The 26194-nt window shown below is 43.2% G+C and overlaps 1 protein-coding gene across 8 annotated transcripts in view; it reads left to right on the plus strand.

Annotated features, from left to right (window-relative positions):
- Nucleotides 1-26194, plus strand: part of DOCK9 (dedicator of cytokinesis 9) — a 136161-nt gene that overhangs the window by 26570 nt on the left and 83397 nt on the right. For 4 of the 8 annotated variants that reach the window (XM_053384487.1, XM_053384492.1, XM_053384502.1 and 1 more), the window contains exon 1: nucleotides 11063-11441. The exons of 2 other annotated variants lie outside the window; for them this stretch is intronic. In XM_053384487.1, the coding sequence (XP_053240462.1) occupies nucleotides 11307-11441 (135 nt within the window). In that variant the 5' untranslated portion in view covers nucleotides 11063-11306. Of the gene's footprint in view, nucleotides 1-11062; nucleotides 11442-26194 lie in introns of those variants that run through there. 2 more of the 8 variants (XM_053384491.1, XM_053384497.1) reach the window with 2 other exon arrangements.

Consider the following 26194-nt stretch of genomic DNA (forward strand, 5'->3'; position numbering starts at 1 on the left):
TGCCAAGAAACAAAGAAATGACTATTATAAGATTTTTTCCTGGTGCTAGTTGTACACAAGAATTTCCTTGTGTAGCCTGAACTATAAGTAATCATAATTGTCTTCAGCAGTGGGGGGTTTTTTAATATAAAAAGGGGGTACTCAAGGGTACGCCGTACCGACACCTTTTTTTTGTTGTTGTTGTTGTTAAAAAGAGTGGCACTTACGGCACCCATTTTTCTAGAATGGGTCTTCAGAACCATTCAGATAGCCAATGCATATCACAAACTGCTTAAGGCAGAATATTGGAATTTCAGCTGAATGTAGTATTATACCGCGGGGTGTTCAAATTTTATTTGAACTTATTGATGCTGTAATAAGGTAGTTGTCTTATCAATAGTACAAAACCACCTTATTTATTTAAGTCATTTATACCCCAACATTCAGATAAAAAGACTGTCAGAGAAACTTACAAAAACGAGTACAATAGTCCTTGTCTTTCATTTTACAGTGACATGATACACGAGGAAAAGTGAAGAGGACAAAGAAGGGGGGAAACAAGCTCAGGCCCCGGTTCTTATAACACATTTATGTAGATCTGTGAAGATCCTGGCTGTCTAGGAGAGCAGAAAAATATCCACCCTCATCAGAGGACAATGTCTAGGCTAGGAGGCCACGGCTGTTCCTGCAACACAGTTCTGTTTCCAGATAGCTGACTTGATGGCAGCTAGAATTCTCATAAGGTCACACGTAGGCACAGATGAAGCTGTCAGTTTCTGTTTCTCTCAGTTTCTAATTTTTCCAGTCACATTACTGCATCAGTTTGTGATTATTGTTTACATGGAAAATGTCATCATGAAAATCCATCAGTACTTTTGTATGCAGTTTTGCCTAATATGCACATTTTTGCTAGCAATTTTGTAAGTTATTTTCATGAATATATGCATCTTTGAATACAAAACTGTATGTTTTTTGCACACATTTACTTACAAAAATGCATTGCAAAATTCTGAGAAGTGAGAATTTCAAAGGATAGCCATGTTTCAGCGCACATAGTGTTTTGGAAACTGCAATTAGGTAAGGATGCATCAAACTGTTAAATTAACCAAATTTTCTTCCCTGTCACTACTACTCACAGCAGGGGTTTGATGGCCAACGCTAGTGGAATTTCTGGCTGACTTGGCACTGGCAAAGAGCGACCCCTTCGCAGAAGTACCTTTCTCCACCCCAAGCAGATCCTTGACCGGAGCAGATGACAATGTCCAGGCCAGAAGGGAAGGGCTGCTCTAGCCACCCAGTTCTTTTCTCAGACAGCTCATTTATGATTAATTATATCGAGGATATACTTATTTCGAATGGATTGGACCCTTATCTTTTCTGCATTCAGTAATTCTTTTGTTTGAGTGTCTGTTAAGTTCAATGAAATTAAAAAGATATCCACAAGACAGTGTAAGAACACTGTTCTGGAAATAACAGAGAATACATGCTCATCAGATGTTAGATCCTCAGAAGGATAAAAATTAAAGCAGGTGGATGGATTAAATCAAATGAAGCGGCTAGGCTTAGGCCACAATAAACTATGTGCTATTAGAGGATATTAAGATAATGATCATTTGGGTTAGCCTACAGCCTAATAAGAATTCTGGGATTGTAAATAACCCTTGATGGGTATACAATAGAGTTCATGACTTCTTTGTTGTGAGAGAGCACCAGCTCATCTTCATTTTGGGAGCCAAAAGTCTCTATCTGGAAATGTTAGTGTTAAGTTGTGGGTGAACATATCAGACGACACAGCGATTCTTCAGACAGCTCTTGTTTATTCACAGGCCAGAACAGAACTGAACTGAAGGGTTCAGCCAACCTGCTTATATAGAGCTCAACTACAAAGCAACAGTAACAACTTTCTGTAACTATCCAATCACTGAACGTCACTTTCAATTCCTTATTTGCATATGCGGACCTGAGTGAAAGTACCCCCTTGCTGACCCAGGGTGAGAACTTCAGTACATAACAGTTAGGTGGCCACTTCAAACAAGGGCCTTGGTTTCCCACCCATATCCTTTATTGCAAGAGGGAAAAAATGTTTTCATCTTAAGGAGTACATTCCCTTTTCCCCAAATGGTGGAACATCCATTGGCATGGTATTGCATCATTTGTCATTCCCTCTCTACCTCTCCCTTCTCAGATGTCTGTGAAAACATGTCCTAAACTATGTGGTAACATCCCCACTTTTCCTCCTTTAAAACAGTGTTTCTGGCTGCCTGCTGACAGCCCTGGGGAACAAACTGCTTGCTTTGATTAAAAGTTCTGCTCCACCCCTGCTGCACCAAGTCCTGAGATTTTGGGGAGACAAAATTCCCCATGCTACGACTCCCATAAGTTCTGATGCAATGGGATTTATTCATTTAAGGAACTTATACCCCACTTTCCTTCATAAGTCGCAGGTTAATTCTGTGTCCAGGGCAGCTGTCTACCAGCTCCACAGGCTGAGACCCTACCTACCCACAGACTGCCTTGCCAGAGTGGTGCATGCTCTAGTTATCTCCCGCTTGGACTAATGCAAAGCGCTCTATGTGGGGCTACCTTTGAAGGTGACCCAGAAACTGCAATTAATCCAGAATGCGGCAGCAAGACTGGTGACTGGGAGTGGCCGCCGGGACCACATAATACCGGTTCTGAGAGATCTGCATTGGCTCCCAGTACGTTTCCGAGCACAATTTAAAGTGTTGGTGCTGACCTTTAAAGCCCTAAACGGCCTCGGCCCTGTATACCTGAAGGAGTGTCTCCACCCCCATTGTTCAGCCCGGACACTGAGATCCAGCACTGAGGGCCTTCTGGCGGTTCCCTCATTGCGAGAAGTGAGGTTACAGGGAACTAGACAGAGGGCCTTCTTGGTAGTGGCGCCCACCCTGTGGAACACCCTCCCTTCAGATGTGAAGGAAATAAGCAGCTATCCTATCTTTAAAAGACATCAGAAGGCAGCCCTGTTCAGAGAAGTTTTTAATATTTAACGCTGTACTGTTTTTAACACTTGAGTGGGAGCCACCCAGAGTGGCTGGGGAAACTCAGCCAGATGAGCCGGGTATAAATAAAAAATTATATTATTATTATTATTATTATTATTATTATTATTATTAGTCTCAAAGTGACTTACAGTAAAAACAAACCACATACAAAATTTAAAATGCATATTAAAACATCAGAAATAGAAATATTAGAACAGCACTCAATGTGCAAAGGCCTCCAGGGTGGGGGAATGTTTTCACGTGGTATCTGAAACTTAGCAGGCATGGTGCCTACCTGATTTTTAATAGGAAGGAGTTTTACAAAGTTGGGCCCACTGCAATTGAGGGCCTGAGTCGTGGTTGACACGAGTTGTGCTTCTCGTCCATCTTGGTGTTGTCACGGCCTGCTTCAGTCCGTCTGGAAGGAACTGGAAAGAGGAAATTATCTTAGGTGATACCTACATTAAGGAACAGCGGCCCCTGCCCACAATCTGGTGAGCATTTTCAGTGATGCGTTTCCCCCAACATTTAACATCATTTTTTATTTACCCAAGTGTGTATGAATAAGCTGTTACTGTGGTTGTGGTTGATGTTATTGTTGTGCTGTGTTTTGATACTTGTGCGAAAAGCAGTATATAGGTCTTTGAATAAACAGGACTCCTTTGGGAGGAAGGGCAGGATACAAATTGAGTAAATAAATAAATAAATTTAACAAAGAAAAATAAAGAAAAAGTGGGAAGCCCACACAGCAGGACATGAACACAATACTGTCTTCTTATGTTGTCCCACAATGACTGATATTCAGAGGCCTCTAACTCTGGAGATACCGGTAACTATTTTTTAGTTTTCTTATTTATTATTTAAATTTGTATACCACCCTTCATCTGAAGATCTCAGGGTGGTACACAGCATAAAAATACAAAATAAAAACACAAAATACATAACAATAAAAACAAACAAACCCATAATCACCCTCCCACGAACACATTTTAAAAAACCCATAGAATGTTAATCAGGCAAAGGCCTGGTTGAAGAGAAACTAGAAGCAATTTATGGCTTAATCCTCCATGAACTTGTCTAATCCCCTTTTAAAGCGATCCAAATTGGTGGCCATCAACATTTTTTATGGTAGCAAAGTCCATATTTGAATTACGTTCTGTATGAAGAAGTACCTCCCTTTGGTTTTCCTGAACCTGCTGTGTGTTCTAGCGTTGTGAACTTAAGAGAAAACCACTTTACATTTACCGTGCATAATTGTATAAACCTCTCTCATATCTACTAAACTCTCCCCCCTAAACTAAGACATGTCATCCCTTTGTTTCAAGGGATGAATAAAGAAACAACTCTTCCTGAAGAAGAAGCAGAGCCTCCACAGATTTAGCAGAATTGTACAGAACAAGCTGGCACCATCTGGTCGAAAGACAGCCGCTTCCCTCCTGCATCTCTGCGACATGCATAATTGACACATTGATTTTTATTTTTTAAAGAGGAATGTATTTTACAACCTTCTGCCATTACACCATTGTGCCAGTCAGACTAAGATTTTCTCTGCATCTCTGCCAAGTCACTTAAGCACAGGATGTTGCCAAATTGCTTTTTAAGCTCACCAGAGAGTTTGGTAGCAAGGATTGGGCAGAGGCTGTTGTGGCAAAATTTAATGAAAAGCACTGGACCTCTGCCATTGTTTCAGTCATGCGACAGTCATAACTAGCATGGTTTAGTTAAGTGGGGTATGTTTGGTCTATAGGTTGCTGTCACTCAAGGTTAGGTCACTGCGAACCTTAAAACACTCTCTCTCACACACAGACACATTCACATGCACACTCTTGCCTTAAAGGAACTGTCAAGCCCTTAATCCTGCAAATTATCTGAGTAAATCCTATTGTTTCTGCAAAGAGATTTATTTGGGGGGGGGTGGAGCTTACATTTCCACCAGAAGGTAAACAACAAGCTTCCAAAAGAATATTTCCAGTGCTTGCCTCAAGTTAGATGTCTGTTGAAACCTTTAAAACAACCAACTGAAGTATCCGTCTCATGACAGCAAATTAAGAAACCTAATATCCATTCATGATTATAGTTTGAAATCCAGTTTTAGCAGTTCTTTTCTGCCATAAAGGGGGCAAGGGTTGGGTTTTTTTTTAGGTCAGCTACCCAGTAAAATCAACAGCCAGCTGAGTCTGTCTGGTGAGTTTTGTTTTATAAGCAAACACGTACCTGCAAACTGATATTAATACCTTTTAATTAACAGCTCCCATTATTCCTGCAACAGGTTATGAGTCAACTGTGCCTATATACTACTAGGTGTCAGGATAATATGACAGCCAATGCATGAGCCACTTCCTTAAAAAAGAAAGAGGGTTTGGATGGAGAAGGTGAAAGAAAAATCTGCTTGCTGGCAGGGATATAAGCTTACTCAGCTGTTCTGCCATGAAGCACTTTTATGGAGATATATTTATGCTATGCAAACTGCAAGATTTTTACAGCTGAATACCACCCTAACTTGCTCCATCTTGCTTTTCTCTGAAGTCAAAGGTGCTGACGCACAGAGAGAAGCACAACTGAATATGGGCAGGCATAATGGAAAGGAAGATGTTAGCACTGAGAACTAGCAGAATCAAAATCATCTGTTCAGTTTAACTTCCCTGGCATTAAACACTGTGCTTATCTAAGCTGGTTTGTGTGGTCTGGAAACATTTGACCTTGATAAGTACTGTTGTGCACACCCCAGTCTCTGAGCAGTGAGAGACTTTAGGGGTTCCAGCACATATCCATGGTGCTGTTTTCTTGGAATGAAGGTCAATGGAGGCTCTGATGTCTTTAGGATATATGGTTTTTACAACATATATTACCATAACCTACCCTACTTTTGCTGGTCTATGGCCGTAATAAAGATTTGATAGATTGACATATATAACCTGGGCATAAGCTGGAAATGCTCACAGCATTAACACTCCAACAGATCTTGTTTTCCTATAAGGCAGGGGTGCCCAAACTTTTTTCAAAGAGGGCCAGATTTCATGAAGTGAACATGCGTGAGGGCCAACCAAAGGACCAACCATAGTTGTTGAGCTTTTTTTAGGATTGAAGTTGTTGAACTTTTTTCTTAGGATTTTTTCTTAGGATTTAAGTTGTTGGGCTTTTATTAGGATTTTACCCAGGACATATACTGACACGGGGGCCAGATTAAATCGACCGGCGGGCCCCTGAAACGGACTTTGGACATGCCTGCTAAACTGTTTCTAGTTGTGTCCCCAAACCCAGAGCTTTGGATTTAGCACAGAAGGCAACTCAAGTCTCTGTGACCTTCTAGCTTTCACCCATGGCCCCATACTAAACCAAAAGACTAGCTCCTGGCCTACTGTTCTCCTACCTATAAGATGATGTGGCCTCTAGCTAGTAGGGAGGAAAGTCTACCTCCTCTAGAAAAAGCATCAGTACCCAGTTGTCTCTGTGTCAACACATCTGTTCTTCACTACCTTGTCAGACATGCAAATGGAGGGTGACAGGCCGGGTTAGGGCAATTAACAGAAAAAACAAACCTGGTCTGATCAGTTCTACTACAAACTACAACCTTACAGTTATGAAATCACAGGCTTGGTTGGGATCCATGACACCACCCAAACAAATCCTCCAATACAATAGCACTATGCAAGGGATACGAGACAGCACACCTAGGCAATTGCAGTGGTGTGTAACCTCTTTCAGACCAAGGTCCACATTCTTTTTGTGGTTAACCTTCCAGGAACATACCAGTGATGGATGGGACCAGAGGCTAAAGTTTGCAGAGCAATAGACACGGATAGGTCACATGGGTAGAACCTGTCAGAACCTAGGATTTACTGTATTTTTAGTACTGATTACTAGTTAGTCCCATTTCGACATACTCTTTAAATATCCTCCCAGCTGTGTGGGTGGGCAGCTCCTACCCAGCTGAGAGAATTCCAAACACTGTAATATCCTATACTGTACATGTTTACCAAGAGGTAAATTCCACTGAGCAAAATGCAGCTTATCCCTAAAGCAAGTCAGGATGACTCAACTAGAGCTGTGTGGGTCAACTGCTTGGTGCTGTAGCAAAAAGATCCAGCTGATCCACGTCCATTTAAATGTTCTCATTTAAATGTTCTCCCAGTCTCACGGAAGCTGCTTATGGAGAATAGCTCCCACACAATATGTCTAGGTGCACCTAGCAAAACGTGATTTTACTGGTTGGACTAGTATGTGTACTGGGTGGTTTGCAAATTCTTATATGCACTCTAAGCCTTTAGAGGCCAAAAACTACTGTGACTCCAAACTGTACACAAAGCAGCCTTTGGGCTACTCTAAAACAACATCACTAGCAGGAGAGCTAACAGGAGGCTTTGTTCTCCTGGCAAAGAGATAGGAGTTCACATACTCCACCTTTTACTTATATGTAATATTTGAACCTTCTACAATGTACAGCAAGGATAGGAAACTGTTTTGCAGCCCAAGGGCCACATTTCTTTCTGGACAGCTTTCTGAGGGCCACATGGCAGTAGTGGTCAGAGCATGTTGGTAGGTTGCTAAATACAAGAGCCTGGGAGTCTACCCCTGGATTTGCATTTATGATTTTAAAAGTGGCTTCAGTATGGTTTCCTGCACAGAAAAAGCATGGAGGCTTCTGGAGGCCTGCCTGATGGGAAAAGTAGCTGAAGGGATCAAATTGGTCACCTCAGTGAGCAGGACATAGCCTGAGCAATCCAATCCAATCTACCCACCTTACAAGAAGATTCCCCTCGAGATGGGTCAATTTTTCAGCAGTACAAATTTAATAATGTTAACAAAGGAATGAATAACTCTACTGTTCTCCACAAAATAAACTAATAATATCCTGGCAGTGTAGGGACTTGCCCCATCTTGCCACAAATAGCAGAGTTTTACTATGCTGTAGAGAAGAAAAGGATGCCCAGGAATTCATATAGCCAATCAATTCTGGAATGTGCTCTGAAGTTTTTATTTAGGAGGGTATATTCACTCTGGGCTCCAAAGCCAAATTGCAAAATCCCTCTTGCTGCCAGCACATAGCCCAGGTCTGACTCTGTTTCTCCCCTGGCTTTTCCTCCACTGCTTCCAGTCAGCTGCCTCCATGGATCTGGGCTTGATGAAGCAGATATTATTGCCCTAGCTGTTCAAAAGCCCTTTTTAGGGATCTACATACTGCTGCCACTATGACTATCTGGCTTCTGTTTTCAGTGTGCGATGAGTGTTTTGTGAATAAACCTGACACACTGAGAGGGGGAGCCACCCCTGTCTTTGTCATTTCCAGTTGATGATGTCAAACACCAGGAATCCTGTTCAGGTGATGAAGTGGAGAAACTCCAAAACAAAAGGGGAAGGGTCTGCTGAACACACCCCAGAAGCACTGCCACCCGGTGACTCCATGGAAGAGTCAGAGTAGCCAGAAACTCCCTTTCTCTACTGCAGTCAGAAACTAACTGAGCTCCTTAAAGCAAAGCAGCAGCTTCAAGTACTGGAAGGGCTCACAATTAGGAGGCAACTGTGTTGACCCTATGTAGGGCTGAGGCTCAGTTCGTTCCTTGATGAAGCAACATGAGAGTTCTGTGTTCTGTGTGGGGTAGAGCACATCATGAAACCTTCTCTAACTAGTCTTGCCTCATCCGGTGTTCCACTTCAGTCAGCTCCAGAGTATGACAGAAGAGTCTAAAGATGGTAACAAAAAAAAATCGCTTCTTCCTCAACATACGACTTGCAAACATGCCTTAGTGAATTTTATTCCATAACTCTAGTCATGATTTATTAAGTCCTACACACTCTACCCAATACAGTGGTACCTTGGTTCTCAAATGCCAAAAACCCAGAAATAAGTGTTCTGGTTTCGAACTTTTTTTGGAAACTGAATGTCCGATGTGGTTGTTGGCTATTGTTTCCGGGGCGCCTGCACCAATCAGAAGCTGTGCCTTGGTTTTTGAACATTTTGGAAGTCAAAACGGACTTCCAGAATGGATTAAGTTTGGCGCTTTTGTTTTTGCTATTTACTTTGCATTTTTGAGGCTTTTTCGGTTAATTTGTTATTGTGACTGTGTGGAGCCCAGTTCAGCTACTGATTGATTGAATGTGTGACTGTGGAAATGGATAAAAGCCCCCCATCCATTGACTATCTGTGCAGGTAAGAATTTTTTTTTTTTAATTTTTAACAGCTACAATACTGTCTTATATATTTTATAGTACAGTACATTAATTATTGCTTTCATTTTATGGCTCAATGGTCTCGTTAGATAGTAAAATTCATGTTACATTGCTGTTTTAGGGGTTGTTTTTAAAAGTCTGGAACAAATTAATCCATTTTGCATTACTTTCTATGGGAAAGCGTGCCTTCGTTTTAGAACAGATTTCTGGAACGGATTAATTTTGAGAACCAATGTACCACTGTATTAAAATATGTGCCCTAAGTTACTTCGCTCCACCATATTACTCATGATAAACCCTCAGAGAGTTCCGTTGTTACTCATGAAATTAGGACTGACGTGTAAAGAGGTGTCTAGGATTGTTCTAGCCCCTTATGCAGTACCTTTTCCCTTTGAAATTTTCTTATTCTTGTGAATATAATTTTTGGGGAAATTTTAAGAATGTAACATAAAATGTGTATTTGAATCAGTAACACAGATTCCAGTAGCTCGAATGTCAATTAGGGCTAGGCCTACTGACAGCCGTTCTTTTGGACAGACGTTCAGAGAATGTGAAACCTATCTGATGTGTCTGGTGGCAATAGTTTCTGGACTGGAAAAGTGGGTTGTCCCCCTCTACTTTTCCAGGTTCCCAGCCGTTTCACTTTCTCCTATACAACTCAGCTGAGAACAACCTGCATAGCCCTGAGCTGGGTCTGTCATGCCAGGCTAGAATATCAGGAACTGGCAGGTTGCCAGATGTTGCTTTTTCAAAGCAATCTCCTGCTCACAGGCGTAAAACAATAAAAATACTTAACTAACCAATCACATTGGTTCTGCCCCACCCCCCCAAAAATCCTGGCTACACCCACATGCTCCTGCTGTAACATTCAAGTGTAAAAACAGTGATGTAACTTAAAAAATGAAAAACGTTAAAAAGGCTACCTTTTTCCTTGCCTTTATTATTCTTTGCAGCACTCTACCATACTTAACAAATAAAAGGCAGCCTTGATAAATAAAAATAATTCTAAATGAAAGTACTGCTGTACCCCCTGACCTCTGTAGAAACGCTACCAAATCTACTTCCATAATATGGAGACAGGAATTTGGCAGTATGTAGCTGGAATATTTAAAAAATTGTGGGTGAAATCTGGAAGAGTGCTTATGGACTTGGAACAGAATGAGGTGGCGGCCTTTTAAATAAGTAGAGCCTGAGCCATTATGGATTGAAGCCGGCAACTGGCCTTGTTCCTGGAGTGTTTTAAGGAGCCAGCACAGATGCTAGAGCTCTCTAGCAACATGCATCACTTACGGTAAAGCGCTTCCTTGCGAAGCCGCCCTTTGAAGCTGCATCGGGGGAAAGTACTCACAACGCAAAGGTGATCGGAATACAAAAAAACCGCTAAAGCTTTAAAAGTAATAAATCTTATTTATAGAACGTGCAAATCGTATTTATATACACACACACCCACACCGCCGCCCATTGGTTGGGAGTTATATGTATTGCACTTCAGGAAAAAGACCAGCAGGTACAGCGCTCTGCCAAGGGCATCCCTTCCACCGCCGCCATGCACTGTGGAATGACCTGGTGGCGCTCAGGAGAGAATAAACGCCGCTCTGGGATGGGATTTCCGCTCCCTGTCAGCCACGCCCCCTCCTCCCAGGCCGAGCCAATAAGGGGGCCGGGGCCAGGGTGGTGCAGGAGAGCAAGCCGGGCAGGTAACGCGAGGCCCAATCAGGAACCTCGCAGGTTGGGGAGGCGGCTGGGAACTTCGCTCCTTGCGGGGCGAGGAGGGAGCAGCCGGGCCACGCCCCTCCGGCGGCGCCCGCGCCAATCAGCTCGAGCGAACCCGCCTCCGCTTCGCTCTCTTCACCCCCGACCGCCCACCCTCTCCCGCGTGCCAGTGTTTGGGGGCTGGCGCGAGCGGGCGCCGTTGGTGTGTGTGTGTGCGCGCGCGTCGCCCGGAGGGAGGGGCCGCCTGACAGGAGCGGCGCCGCCGCGAGCCAAGACCAGCTGCGACACTGACTGGCCGGCCGGCAGCTCGCTCTCTCGCTCGCGCGGCGTTGTTCAGGGGATGGTGGGGGCGGAGGCGACGGGACGCCGCCTGAGGAGCCTCCAGGCAGCGCCCTGAGAGGGCCGGGGATTCCGCCAGGGCCGCCGGGAGGAGCGAGGGCCATGGCAACGATGCCCTTCCAGCCGGCGCTGGGGCCCCCGGAGACTCGCAAGTTCACGCGGGCGCTCAGCAAGCCCGGCACTGCCGCCGAGTTGCGGCAGAGCGTCTCTGAGGTGGTGCGAGGCTCCGTCCTTGTGGTGAGTTTGACGGCGACGCGGGTGGGAAACGCGCACACCTGACAGGGATATCCACTTCGCGCCCACTTCTTGCCCCGCCATGACTTCTCGCAGGGGGGAGTGGGGGGTGGCGTCGTTGAACCTGGCGCCCTGTTCCCTCCTCCCTTTCCCCCCACCCCACCCTCGGATGGACCTGGCCGAGATGGACACACCTCCTGGGGCACTTCATCCTCCTCGCCATCTCCCCACCTGGCCTGACAACACCCCCCCCCGCCATCCTCCGCCGGGCATGTCTCCTCTGGGAAGCCTCACTCGCTCCGCATCCCCCCCCCCGTGGGGGTTTCCTCCTCTTCCAAGTCAGGGCGTATCCAGGGGCCGGATCCTGGCCTCGTTTCCTCGGGAAGGAAACCCTTTCCTTAAAAAAAGGGGGGGGATTTTGCTTCCCTCCCAGGGAAGCGTGCGTGAAAGCGCAGCCCAAGGCAGAAGAAGCAAAAGGAGGAGAGGCGCCTTGGGGAGATTTCTCTCTCTTTTTCTTTCTCTCTCCCCTCTTGCCTCTTTTCTCTCCTAATCCGCATGTCGGAATTTGCATGGCTCGGCTTAACCTAATCAGCTGGGGGGAAAGGAGCGCTTGGGTGGGTGGAGAGAAGGGGGACACAGCCTGCTTCCGGCCGGCCTTTCCTCCTTTCGTTTTCCATTCCAACCTGCGTATATCATAGTTAGACCCCATTTCCCGTCGCTCAAACCCTTCTGTTTCCCGTTCCTTGCATCGGGATGCTGAGCGCACAGGAACGGGAAGGAGAGGGTGGTCCTTTCTAGCTGCGGCGTCTGTCTCCAGACGTGCGCTTCTCTCTCTCCCCCTCCTTTCTTTCTCTCCCTGTGAAAACTTCCGTCCATTCACGTTGAGTCCCGCCCTTGCTTCCTTCCCCGCGATCTCTATGAATGAATGAGTGGCTGAAAAACTTTGGAGGGGGATTTCATATTGCCTGCCCGCACACGAATAAAGGCTGGGAAACATTTCTGGGTAATTCGCAGATTTGTTCAGTCCCACCCCACATCAGATCACAAAACCCAACACTCAAAGTTGTGGCTGTACATTCATACACTGATATCAGGGTGAATGTTTGATTTAATGTTTAAATAGTTTTACCCATCCCCAGTTATTTTTGAAAGTTCTATGATTTTTTTATGATCTGCAGTCTCTTGGTGTATTGTTTGGAACGGCAAATGGAGCACATTCATTGTGTTTCTATTTGTGTTTAGTTTGGCAGCTTAATTGTTGCTTCCCTGCGTCCTTTTACACTGGGTATAGTACTGTAGCTATATAGTAAGCTAAACTGAAGATTCACAACAAGGATATAATTTATTTCAAGCAAAATATGTGTTATAAAATCTTTCATAATCTACACAGAATAGAATTTATATTTTGGCAGCCTTTATTTTAATTCCTACTGCATTATTATTCACCTTGAATTTGTTGCAAGGTTTTAGTGTGATGATATTACTATTCTAAGACATTTTCTGTTAACAATAACTTGGTATAGTCATTCACAATTAATTGTCTTAAGAATTTGATGCTGCTATCTAATCCTGTTTCTACCTTTTGACAGGACTGGCACTTAAACATATTTTTAGTATCCTAGAATTTTTCAGATAGTTCTTGGCCATGGATGTGTTTATTAATTTATAAGAACAAAGTGCTGTACAGTAAAACAAAAGTTAGACCAGTCTTGCCTGCAAATAGGTAAAAAGAGGGAGAAAGGGAGCTTTAGCATTTCATTCAGTGATGTATATTCACTTTGCTAAGGCACTTGAATTTGTGATGAGGACTAGTATGTATCACATGACTATCCTGCTGATAGGGGAAACTTTTTGTGCTTGATTGCTTGGTTTCATAATCATGTTACTTTTATTGTCACAAGCAGAAATGCCATTGCATTAACATATTGAGAAGATTGTTGTAGCTGGCAAAGTTTCAGATTCTAAAAACATGTTCACTATACATCTGCAATGTGCTGTGGAAAACATGGCCACCATGAGCTGGACATATGTCAAGAAATGTTTTTAAATTCTTGCTCTCAGCATTGTTGACTACTTCATTCTCAGTGACTTGAAGGTTCTTCTGACATACTAACTTGTTCTCCAGTTTATCAGAAATAAAATGTGATTAAACAAAGAAACATAAAGGTATGAAAATGTACAGCCTTTAGAAACTGCTGAAGCTAGATTCTATCTGGTTACAAGCTGTTCCATCACCACATAACTCTTAGCTGTTAAAGGCTGAACCATAAGTAGTGTACTGGTCAGGTTTTAAAGGAATTGCTTTACTATGCAATGCAATATGACAGACCACTGCTTCACAGATCTCTTTGCTGTCTTTCTACCTTCTCTTCCCTCTATGTAAATTTCATTGTATATTTTTCATTTCTACTGTCAAAACTGTATAGTGCATTTTCTTTACTATGTGAGGTATTCCTCCCTCTGTGCTATTCTATATATTTCTTAGAGTTAATGTTGCTTAATATGTTGAAAATACTATGGATGTGTTGGCAAATAATACCACATCTAGTTAATATGTTCTAAAATCTTGCTGTTCTGGGCTTGAGTTCTTCTGTTTATTGTATATTACTGGCTACCATAGTGAAATTGTTTCCCAGCAGAGGTACTAGTCAAGTTGGATCTGGGAAATATCCTCTGTGTTAGAAAATACTCTTTTTTTCCATGCTGGTGCCCACCTAATCTAGTTGAAGCCTGGTGAAAAAATTAAATCACTGTCACTCAATCTGGTTCTACTAAAGTCTTCAGTTTGCTTTTTTGGAAACATTCAAATCATTTATTTCACATCTGTTTTTGATCTTCCTTGGATATAGTGCTATCATCTGGATCCTTGTTATCATCTTTTGTCTCTCATGTTTGTACATATTTGTTCTGCTTGGTCAGTTGGCAAAGTATTGCCTACTGAAGAATAATTGGTTCCCCTGATACTGGTTGCAATACTGGTAGTATCTTCTTGTCTGTCTTCCTCAAAGTCCTTGAAAAATGAATCTCTTCCTCATCAAGGCCCTTAAAAAGAATCTTAACAGTGCATAGGTTCAGAAATAACAAACTCTTAACAGACACATGAGAGCTGGCACGAACCTCTGGCTTGCACAACTATATTCCCCTGTATATTGGAGGGGAGGAGATTTATAGTTTCTGCCATCATTAGGAACCAACAGTGGTTTGTTTCTTCTTAAAGGTAAAGGTACCCCTGCCCGTTCAGGCCAGTCTTGCCAGACTCTAGGGTTGTGCGCTCATCTCACTCTATAGGCCGGGAGCCAGCGCTGTCCGCAGACACTTCCGGGTCACGTGGCCAGCGTGACAAGCTGCATCTGGCGAGCCAGCGCAGCACACGGAAACGCCGTTTACCTTCCCGCTAGTAAGCGTTCCCTATTTATCTACTTGCACCCGGAGGTGCTTTCGAACTGCTAGGTTGGCAGGCGCTGGGACCGAACAACGGGAGCGCACCCCGCCCTTGTTTCTTCTTACAAACACTGTAAACAGTGGTTTTTGCAGACCAGATTTTTGTTTTTTTTACAATCCAGGATATCAAATCTAGATCTCATCCTGAGTCATGGTTTGTTATACCTGAACTGCATCAGTGAATTAAGTGAATTCCTTTATTAGACCACTTTGAAGCTTTGGGTGTGTGGTGATGCTTCATTCCAGGGTTTCCTAACCTAACAGCATTGTATCACCAGGTGCTTAATGGGGCCTTGGGGAAACCTGAAGCACTATGCCCTGGAAGTGTTTTCTGGCAATAAGGTCATACATATATGATAATGAGCAGTATATTAGTGAGGGAAAGCTCTTTGCTTTCAGTTACGATTTGTTCTGGTCTCTTATCCATTCACTAACATTATTTTAGTTATTGATTCATACTAATATTCCCTCTCACCTCTATCTTCCAAAGCTGATCCTATTACAGTACTACTACTACTACTACCACCACTACTACTAAATGTAGATTCCATCCTTGCTCCTGAAGGGCACAAGGCAGCAAACAACAGAGTAGTTAAACAATACAATTAAAAGTTTTTAAAAAATTAGGGGGGGGATTAAAGTCATAAAGCCTCACATCTATTGATGTGAGTCACTCATGTTTTCTTTATCTAGCGTTGGGCAACCTCCAGCGCACTGGCCTAAGTTCCCTGTTTGCTGCTTTTGCTAAACAGTGCTCACTGGCCCCATACCTGTGGCAAAGCAAAATTTGCAGGCATTGTCAATCGGTCCTGTTCCTTTGCAAGTACCAACAATCAGCAAATTGTCAGTGCTTACAAAACCCTTGCCTTCAGTGGCGGAGGAAGGCTCTCGGGCACCAGGGGCGGTGTGCCCGAAGGCCGGGCGCAGCGCCCATAGGGACGAGACGGCGTGCAGCGGGGCCTCAGCCGCCCTACAGCTGGGGGGGAGGAAGCGGGCAGACAGCAGAGAGCCTGCGGGCTCCGAGATGTGTGGCTCGTGCATCCCGCAGGCCTCATGGTGACAGGTGCTACACACCATTTTGTCACACCCCCCCGTCAGGATGACACCTGGGGCTGACCACACCCTCCGCACCCCCCTCCGTACGCCCCTGCATGCCTGACAGCCTTTTTTCAAAGTCCATATGCTTATATTAACCAATAATAACCACATTGAAAAAACTTTGTGAACTGGTAGAGGCATTCATTATGGAACTACAGTGGTACCTTGGGTTAAGTACTTAATTCGTTCCGGAGGTCCGTTCTTAACCTGAAACTGTTCTTAACCTGAAGCACCACTTTAGCTAATGGGGCCTCCTGCTGCCGCCGCACCGCCGGAGCCCGATTTCTGTTCTTATCCTGAAGCAAAGTTCTTAACCTGAAGCACTATTTCTGGGTTAGCAGAGTGTGTAACCTGAAGCGTATGTAACCCGAGGTACCACTGTATAGTGATTCCATAGTTTTAAGGGGACTTGCTTTTTAAACATTCAGTCATTATAAACTCCAAAAACTTTGTTGTGAAGATAAGATGGTTTATCCTATCAATATGACATTTGACATGGGAATTTACTTTCATTAGTAGTGTAATTTGGGCAAATTGCAGAAAAATTCTATAAAAATTGTTGAGTTAAGCAGTTTTAGAAAGTTTGCTTTTTAAAGCTACAGGTGCTTCAAATGTTAAGTGTTTTCTGGTCATCAAATACATCATATATGCATTCAAATTTTCATTTTTGTCTTTTAGATTATATAAGATAATCAGAGATATTGTGGGAGTCTGCCCTTCAGTGGAAATGCATTGTGTATTTCTAAAACTATCAAGTTTCTAAGACCCCATTTTAAATGGGAAACAATGCATGTCAGGAATTCTGTGGGTGCAAAGAAGTGAAGGAAGTCCTGGCAAATGCAGCACATGCCTGATTTGGCAGATGGAGTTGCCAGGGTAGAGCTGCATCCTAGCTGCCATCAAATCAAGCAGAAGGTGGGGATAGTGGTATCTAGAGATGTGAATGCCTGAAAAAAGAGGGGGGAAATGAAGGACTTCCCCAATTTCCCTATCCTTCCCCATTTGTTTTTGAAAAGCTCACCAGATGCTTAGGCAAAACTTGCATAGGAAGGTACCAAGCACTGAGTCAGACCATTGGTTTGTCTAAGTAAGTATTGTCTACACTGACAGGCAGTGGTTTCCAGGATTTCAGACAGGGTTATCTTCTGCCCCTACCTGAAGATGCCAGGGATTGAACCTGGGACTTTCTCTATGCAAAACTGACTTTTTACCGATGGCTAGAGGCTTGGGTGGCGCTGTGGGTAAAAGCCTCAGTGCCTAGGGCTTGCCGATCGAAAGGTCGGCGGTTCGAATCCCCGCAGCGGGGTGCGCTCCCGTTGCTTGGTCCCAGCGCCTGCCAACCTAGCAGTTTGAAAGCACCCCCGGGTGCAAGTAGATAAATAGGGACCGCTTACTGGCGGGAAGTTAAACGGCGTTTCCGTGTGCTGTGCTGGCTCACCAGATGCAGCTTTGTCACGCTGGCCACGTGACCCGGAAGTGTCTCCGGACAGCGCTGGCCCCTGGCCTCTTAAGTGAGATGGGCGCACAACCCTAGAGTCTGTCAAGACTGGCCTGTACGGGCAGGGGTACCTTTACCTTTACCTAGAGGCTTGGCAAGCCACTTGATGGATCTGATCAACCCCACAGACTGTTGGCTTGCCACTTTGGCTATAAAAAGTAAACATGTACTTCAGTCTGTCATAATGATCACTTAGAACTTTGGCTCCTTTTGCTCACACTTACCCTTGGTCTGTGAGCCCAATCCTTTTATGCTCTTGTTTGGAGTTTTTGGGGCATCGCTTGCTGAAATTTGTGGTAGGTCAAATTTTAACATATGCTTTGAAATGCTAAACCATTAATTCTGACAATCAACCTCTGGCAAAGTTTATTTTAAGTTGAGCACAATCTTTAAGCAAAAGTTAAACCAGCAGAGTACCTAATAATAATTAAAGCATTATCCTTGTAGATATGCTCTGCTTAAAAAAAATCTAAATATTTAATAATATTAAAATAGAACCATCCTGTAGCAGAGCCTAGTCCTGTGCAGTTTAATTCATAAATATTGGGTTTACCACCTCTTATTTCTTTTGTGTATCACTAAATAGTGATTTGCCCCACTGCCTGTTTGCCTCCAGTTTTGTGTCCTTTTCTTTATCCTTAGTCTATCATCTTTATTCTCTCTCCTTTGTATATAGGTGGAATCTAAACACTTATAAAAAACGTTGTGAAAAATGCTATTTTTTAATGTTTTGAAAAACATATTGAATTTGCCATAACTCACCATTGCCATCTAGTGTCCCATTTGTATAATGCACTTTACAGCACACTTAAAATGTTTTATTTGCAGCTGTATAGAGAGCCAGTGTGGTGTAGTGGTTAAGAGTGATAGACTCATAATCTGGGGAACCGGGTTCGTGTCCCTGCTCCTCCACATGCAGCTGCTGGGTGACCTTGGGCCAGTCACACTTCTCTGAAGTCTCTCAGTCCCACTCACCTCACAGAGTGTTAGTTGTGGGGGAGGAAGGGAAAGGAGAACGTTAGCCGCTTTGAGACTCCTTCAGGTGGTGATAAAGCGGGATATCAAATCCAAACTCCTCTTCTTCTGTGTAGCTGAGTCCTTAGTATGACTTTTTACTAATGCCTTTCTCTAACTCAAATGAAATAATGTAGGGGAAGCAGGGGAGATTCATTATTTCCCTCACCTGGAAATAGGAAGATTGGAACTGTAAAGCCTAAGATATGAGGATACAATATGTAGGATCAGAGAACATGTTTATTGCTTATTAGAACAACTTGTCTCTTAAATGAAAGGCACTCATTCTAGGGGAAGTATGTAGCTTCAAAAGTTCAAATTATAAGACATATATTTAAAACTATTGTTTTTGTTTTTTAAATACACACTTAAAATATGCTTTGAGAGCCAGAGCTATGATAGACCCTAATCTATTTGTGTTCATACATATTTTTTTTCCTTTTGAATTCCAGAGGAGGATTCTGTAATCTAGGAGCGGCAGGATAAAATGCCATTATAATCCTGGGGCTGTCAGTTTGGTTCATGAGATTTATCACTAGCTACTTTACCTCAGTGAATCTCCTGTGAATACTCTTTGGATTTTTGCAGCCCATGTGCAGTGATGAGAATTTAATAAAATGGAACTATTTGAACATATATTTCATTCAAAAATTGTTTTAGTTTATGGACTTATCTAAGAACCTTCTCTTAATCAGACTCCTGATTCAGTTCTATGGCTCAGGCCAGACAATACAAAAAATGATTTGGTGCTATGGGAATTAACCTTGTGCTCACATGTGCTTTCCCTTGGTTCAATAAATTGCTTTGTGGTTTGATCAGACCACAGTTTCCTATGGCTGGAGAGGTTTGCCATGTGCCAACCTGATTGTCCTTTTGGCACCAATCAGAGACTGATATGGTTTTAATCCTGCTGTTTTATGCTGTTCTTATATTTTATGCTTTTGGGGGGCACTTTTTGTAAATTGTTCCAGGAATACAATTGAATAGCAAAGTAAACAGACTTATTGCTTGTTTGTGCTTGCCCTATAAACCACAATTGGAATCAGCTCCATGTATGTGGATTGAGTAGATAAACTCTAACTTTTCTGTAGTGTTAACTCGTAAAATGTTTGGAAAATGGATTAAGAATTAGTCAGCAAACTTGTTGGATTATTTATATATATACACACACAATTTAACCTAATCCTTATAGAGAGCACCCATCGCTGGAATATATGAACTGATAGCATGGCTAAATGAGACTTGAAGTTAGGCTTGAAATTTTTGATGATTAAGTCCCCCATCAGATTTTATTCGATAATTCCACTAGAGCTATGTCTGTTTTTCAGTCACTGCGGGGGTATTCTGCTTCAAGTCCTTTACCTGTAGATTCACTAAACATTTTTTCAGTATACCTTGGTGCCCACTTCATTGGTAAAATTTGATGAGGAATTCTGCATTCCTTATTCCAGTAGAAACTTGTTGAACATTTTTTTTTCAGAAGTTGTTTGGTTTTACCTACAGTTTAATGCCTTTCGGCAAGATCAGCAGCAGAAAAAATTGAGAGAGCATGCCTGCAAATTTGAATTCCACCCTACTGACTTAAACCAGTTACACATCGTTTGTCTTGTCATTAGTTGAGGATTAATTAGAGCTCATGAAAATTCACAGAATACTGAGTAGGAATTTGAGCTTTAAGAAGCATGTTTCTCTCCTTCCCTCAAATCTTTTGGTGGTAAAAAGGTACTCCTCTCACTCACCAAATGATCCTTAGAGGAGAAGGCACTGCGTCCTCAAGAGCCCCATTGTCCACTCCAGCCCCCTTCTTCCAGTCCAAGACTTGAACGGAAGCTAGTGATGGGCTGCATATTTCCTTTAAGCTTCCAGTCCTGGTTGATTGAGGGCTAGTGCCTGCCCAGTAGTTAATAGGAATTCCTGTCAACTTGAGAGCAGTGTCCAGGCTTGTATGTCCAGGCTTCACAGAGTAGTAAATTTAGAGTTAAATGTATTCATTGGTATCTATCCTTGATACATCTATGTTGCCATCTAACCCTAGAACATAGATTGGTTGCAATAGACAAAAATATATGGCTGCTTTCATCTACACATTGCAATTTACCAAGTCCCTAAAATAACTTTTATCTAAATTGAAATATGCTTTATATGAATAATGTACATCTTCTCATGAGAAGACTCCCTGGAAAAGACCCTGATGTTGGGAAAGATGGAGGGCACAAGGAGAAGGGGACGACAGAGGACGAGATGGTTGGACAGTGTTCTCAAAGCTTCTAACATGAGTTTGACCAAACTGCGGGAGGCAGTGGAAGACAGGAGTGCCTGGCATGTTCTGGTCCATGGGGTCATGAAGAGTCAGACACGACTAAACAACAACAACCTCTTTACTATTAGCTCATTTTAATTAACCTCAAGATTTCCCCAACCATTGAAATTTGGGGCAACAGTGTACTTTATAATGAGAGAAAAGGAACAATATCCTTAAATGAAAGATTTATAATTAATTTGCACTTGAACATTTTAGTAGCTGAAGCACTGATGATTTATTTTGTATTGTGTGAATTCACTTCCATGTTCCTGACCAATGCAGCTTGTTGATTTTTAACATACTGTATTTTTAATATAGTGCTGAGAAAATGCTCCATTGGACTAAACAACAGTGAATTCACTGTAATGTTTTGAAGTAACATTCATAGAATAGTACTGCACATGACTTTAAATGTATGTACTCCAACCACTAGATGGAGTAATATGAAAGCATTTTAAATAAGATGCATCATACTTCAAAAAACTATATTTGAAGACTTAAATTGTATTCTTTTGGGTTTTATATGAAATATTTGTTTATCACCAGTGAGAAACATATTTTTTCAAGTCATATCTGTAACATTTTTAAGCTTGTGCATAATAAACCAAAATATTTCTAGTAGAAGGTAGTATTCAAATCAAGAAGCAGCTTGTTGTTGTTTAGTCCTGTCCGACTCTTTGTGACCCCATGGCCAGAGCATGCCAGGCACTCCTGTCTTCAACTGCCTCCCGCAGTTTGGTCAAACTCATGCTGGTAGCTTCGAGAACACTATCCAACCATCTCGTCCTCTGTCATCCCCTTCTCCTTGTACCCTCAATCTTTTCCAACATCAGGGTCTTTTCCAGGGAGTCTTCTCATGAGGTGGCCAAAGTATTGGAGCCTCAGCTTCAGGATCTGTCCTTCCAGTGAGCACCCAGGGCTGATTTCCTTAAGAATAGATAGGTTTGATCTTCTTGCAGTCCATGGGACTCTCAAGAGTCTCCTCCAGCATCAGAATTCAAAAGCATCAATTCTTCGGCGATCAGCCTTCTTTATGGTCCAGCTCTCACTTCCATACATCACTACTGGGAAAACCATAGCTTTAACTATACGGACCTTTGTCGGCAAGGTGGTGTCTCTGCTTTTTAAGATGCTGTCTAGGTTTGTCATCGCTTTTTCTTGGAATCCAAGAAAGTAAAATCTCTCACTGCCTCCATTCCCCCCCCCCTTCCTATTTGCCAGGAGGTGATGGGACCAGTGGCCATGATCTTTGTTTTTTTGATGTTGAGCTTCAGACCATATTTTGCGCTCTCCTCTTTCACCCTCATTTAAAGGTTTTTTAATCCCTCCTCACTTTCTGCCATCAAGGTTGTGTCACCTGCATATCTGAGGTTGTTGATATTTCTTCCGGCGATCTTAATTCCGGCTTGGGATTCATCCAGCCTAGCCTTTCGCATGATGAATTCTGCATATAAGTTAAATAAGCAGGGAGACAATATACAGCCTTATCATACTCCTTTCCCAATTTTGAACCAATCAGTTCTTCCATATCCAGTTCTAACTGTAGCTTCTTGCCCACACCGAGATTTCTCAGGAGACAGATGAGATGATCAGGCACTCCCGTTTCTTTAAGAACTTGCCATAGTTTACTGTGGTCAACACAATCAAATGCTTTTGTGTAGTCAATGAAGCCGAAGTAGATGTTTTTCTGGAACTCTTTAGCTTTCTCCATAATCCAGTCCATGTTTGCAATTTGGTCTCTGGTTCCTCTGCCCCTTCGAAATCCAGCTTGCACTTCTGGGAGTTCTCGGTCCACATACTGCTTAAGCCTGCCTTGTAGAATTTTAAGCATAACCTTTCTAGCGTGTGAAATGAGTGCAATTGTGAGGTAGTTGGAGCATTCTTTGGCACTGCCCTTCTTTGGGATTGTGATGAAGACTGATCTTCTGCAATCCTTTGGCCACTGCTGAGTTTTCCAAACTTGTTGGCATATTGAGTGTAGCACCTTAAGAGCATCATCTTTTAAAATTTTAAATACCGTATTTTTTGCTCTATAAGACTCACTTTTTCCCTCCTAAAAAGCAAGGGGAAATGTGTGTGCGTCTTATGGAGCGAATGCAGGCTGCGCAGCTATCCCAGAAGCCAGAACAGCAAGAGGGATTGCTGCTTTCACTGTGCAGCGATTCCTCTTGCTGTTCTGGCTTCTGAGATTCAGAATATTCTTTTTCTTGTTTTCCTCCTCGAAAAACTAGGTGCATCTTGTGGTCTGGTGCGTCTTATAGAGCGAAAAATACGGTAGTTCAGCTGGAATATCATCACTTCCACTGGCCTTGTTATTAGCAGTGCTTTCTAAGGCCCATTTTACTTCACTCTCCAGGATGTCTGGCTCAAGGTCAGCAACCACACTTACCTTTGCTTTAAAATAAACTCTCTAACAGCATAGCTTATACACTATAGAAGAAAAATGCTTATCCTTGATCTTATGTACTCCTTGATCTTATGTACAAACAAATTAAGATCAACTGAGTATAAGCAGTTGTCTCTAGTGCTTACTCTAAAGGCTGGAAAAAATATTTCCAATTTCTAGGTTCTTATCAAGCATTGTAAGAAGAAACGCCTGCTTAGAGTGGCTGTAATAATTAATAGACAGAGAAGGGAATGCAAACTGATGTTCTGGGTAGGGTTGCACTTGCTCTGAACGAACAGGTTTGTTGTTTGGGAGTGCTGCAGTCTCCATCTCTCTCACTTGAGGCTCAAGTAGCCTCAGAGGCTAGGAGTGCCTTTGATCAGCTATGGCTGGTATGCCAACTACAGTCATACCTTGGGATAAATACGCTTCAGGTTGACCGCTTTCGGGTTGCGCTCTGCGGCGACCTGGAAGTAACGGAGTGTTTTATTTCCGGGTTTTGCTGCTCGCGCATGCGCAGATGGTCAAAATGACGTCACACCCATGTGCAGAAGCGGTGAAACACAACACGCGCACGCGCAGATGCACTGTTGCGTCTTACGTTCTGTTCAGGATGTGAACGGGGCTCCCGAACGGATCCCTTTCGCATCCTGAGGTACCACTGTATAGCTGTTCTTGGGCAGGGATAGCTTGACCACAGTGATTTATCTATCTATGTATTGGTAACCTCTAACAGAGACTCCCCCATCACAAAAGCTCAATTATTAGGCAGGAATGTGAGGAATTCTGCAGTCCTTAAGGTATTTGGGCCCAAGTTGTCAAGGGTATTGTAAATTAATACAAGAAACTTGAACTTTGCCAAGTAGGTAAAAAGATGAAGTCTAAGGACTGGACAGTTAAGTCCAGTCGAAGGCAACTATGGAGTGCGGCACTCATCTCACTTCAGGCTGAGGGAGCCAATGTTTGTCCACAGACAGTTTTCCAAGTCATGTGGCCAGCATGACTAGGCTGCTTCTAGGGCAACGGGACACTGTGACGAGTGCCAGAGCACACAGAAACGCCGCTTACCTTCCTGCTGCAGCAATACCTATTTATCTACTTGCACTGGTATGCTTCCGAACTGCTAGGTTGACGGGCTGGGACAGAGCAACAGGAGCTCACCCTATTGTGTGGATTTGAACTGCCGACCTTCTAATTGGCAAGTTCAAGAAGCTCAATGGTTTAGACCACAGTGCCACCCGCTCCCCTTACTTTGCCAAGTAACACAGGCGCTGCCAGTGCAGACTTTTAGGCACCAGAGTTATGTGTTGGTGGTAGTCTGTCCACTGGCATGGTGTGGGGGGGCATTGTCCTAGGTGCACAACAGAGAGGGGTGCCTGAACCCCGCAGAGATCCTTTTTGTGCAGCTGGGTGAGTGCGGAGAGTGAAGACCACCCTCTGTGCCTCACACCTGCCCACGGTCTTAACCCTCTATTTAACCCAGCCCTCATTCCCGAGGAGCAGTTGGTCTGCACCTGACAACTCGACTCATGGGTCAAACGGCTGCCCCTCTCGGCTGGGTGACACTGAGTGAGGATGCTTCCAAGCAGCATTCTTGCAGCCCGGGCTGGGTGCAGTGGCCTCCCAGCACATCATTAATGGGTAGAAGTCAATAGCCGTTTCGCCAATTTTAATGCATATGCTAACGAATTTTAAAAGGCTCCCTCAAAGACAAAACAAAGAAACTGGGGACAGGAAGCTAGAAAATGATACTGCATGGGCCAGGATCCAAAAAACAAGCACAGATGCAACATACATGAATATAAGAAACAGGAAATATCTTTTTCAAAAAAATTATTTTTTTTTATTAAAGATTTTCATAATACATGCAGAACAAGTGGAATACCGAGTTCTCTCCTAAAGGCAATTCTCAGCCCCACAAGCTACAGAAGGTAGCAGCCCATCCCAGCTCTCACCTGGGATCCCTCCTTTTCCTTCCTGCCTCTCATCTGGGGGAACCAACAAAACCCTGACTCCAACCCTTGAAACAGAAAAAAAATATCTGTTTTGATATCAGGGAGGGGAACCTCAGGCCCAGAGGCTGAATGTGGCCCTCCAAACCTCTCTCTGGTCCTCAGAACTCTCCCCAGGACAGTTCTCTCGTCCCAAGGCCATAGCCCTCATCAACCCTTATTGTACAGTGGTAACTCCGGTTACGAACTTAATTCATTCTGGAGGTCCGTTCTTAACCTGAAACCGTTCTTAATCTGAGGTGCGCTTTCGCTAATGGGGCCTCCCGCTGCTGGCGTGCGACTTCTGCAATAATATTTTAAATTTAAATTCAGACTTCAATTCTGATATTAAACATATGGGATTGGATTCTGCTAACTGGTCTTGCTAGCAGAAGCCCTCATAATAATGTACGCTAGTGCAGTGTTTCTTCCCCATCCCTCTCCCTGCTACGCCCTGTTGGCTTGGGGGTGTTGGTAGAAGCCTGAAAACAGTGCATGGGAAGAGTAGAGTGAAGATTGCTCCATTAGGCAAGTAGCAATGTGCGCTAGCAGAATGTTTGTTTCAGCATGATGATGAATTCCTCTCATAGCGTGGTATTCAATTAAGTTTTAATTAGAGTAGATCCATTGAACTTAATGGCACTAATGTGGACATGCTCATTTATATAAATGGGTCTTAGTTGAACACACCTCATAGTCTTGTTTTCTGTATTCACTGTGAGTTACTTTCAAATACAGTTTTATTCAGAAGTGTTAAATATGTTTGTTCCATTCTGAGTGGACATAGGATTGCAAGTTTACAGCACATTCCTATACTTGTCTACCTTAAGTCACATGGAATTCAGTAGGGCTTATGACCAGAAAATAGAGTTTAGTATATATTTTTTGTTTGTGTGTGTCCCCAGTTAAAATAACAAGGTGTGTCCTCTTTGTTTGGACAAGGGGAAAAACCAAAAACGACAGAACAAAATCTTATGCTCCCTAGTGGTTTTCTACTTACAGTACAAGCATATAATAAAGTGATTT

Source organism: Podarcis raffonei, chromosome 4 (assembly GCF_027172205.1).
Source record: "Podarcis raffonei isolate rPodRaf1 chromosome 4, rPodRaf1.pri, whole genome shotgun sequence".
Classification (NCBI taxonomy): Eukaryota; Metazoa; Chordata; class Lepidosauria; order Squamata; family Lacertidae; genus Podarcis; species Podarcis raffonei.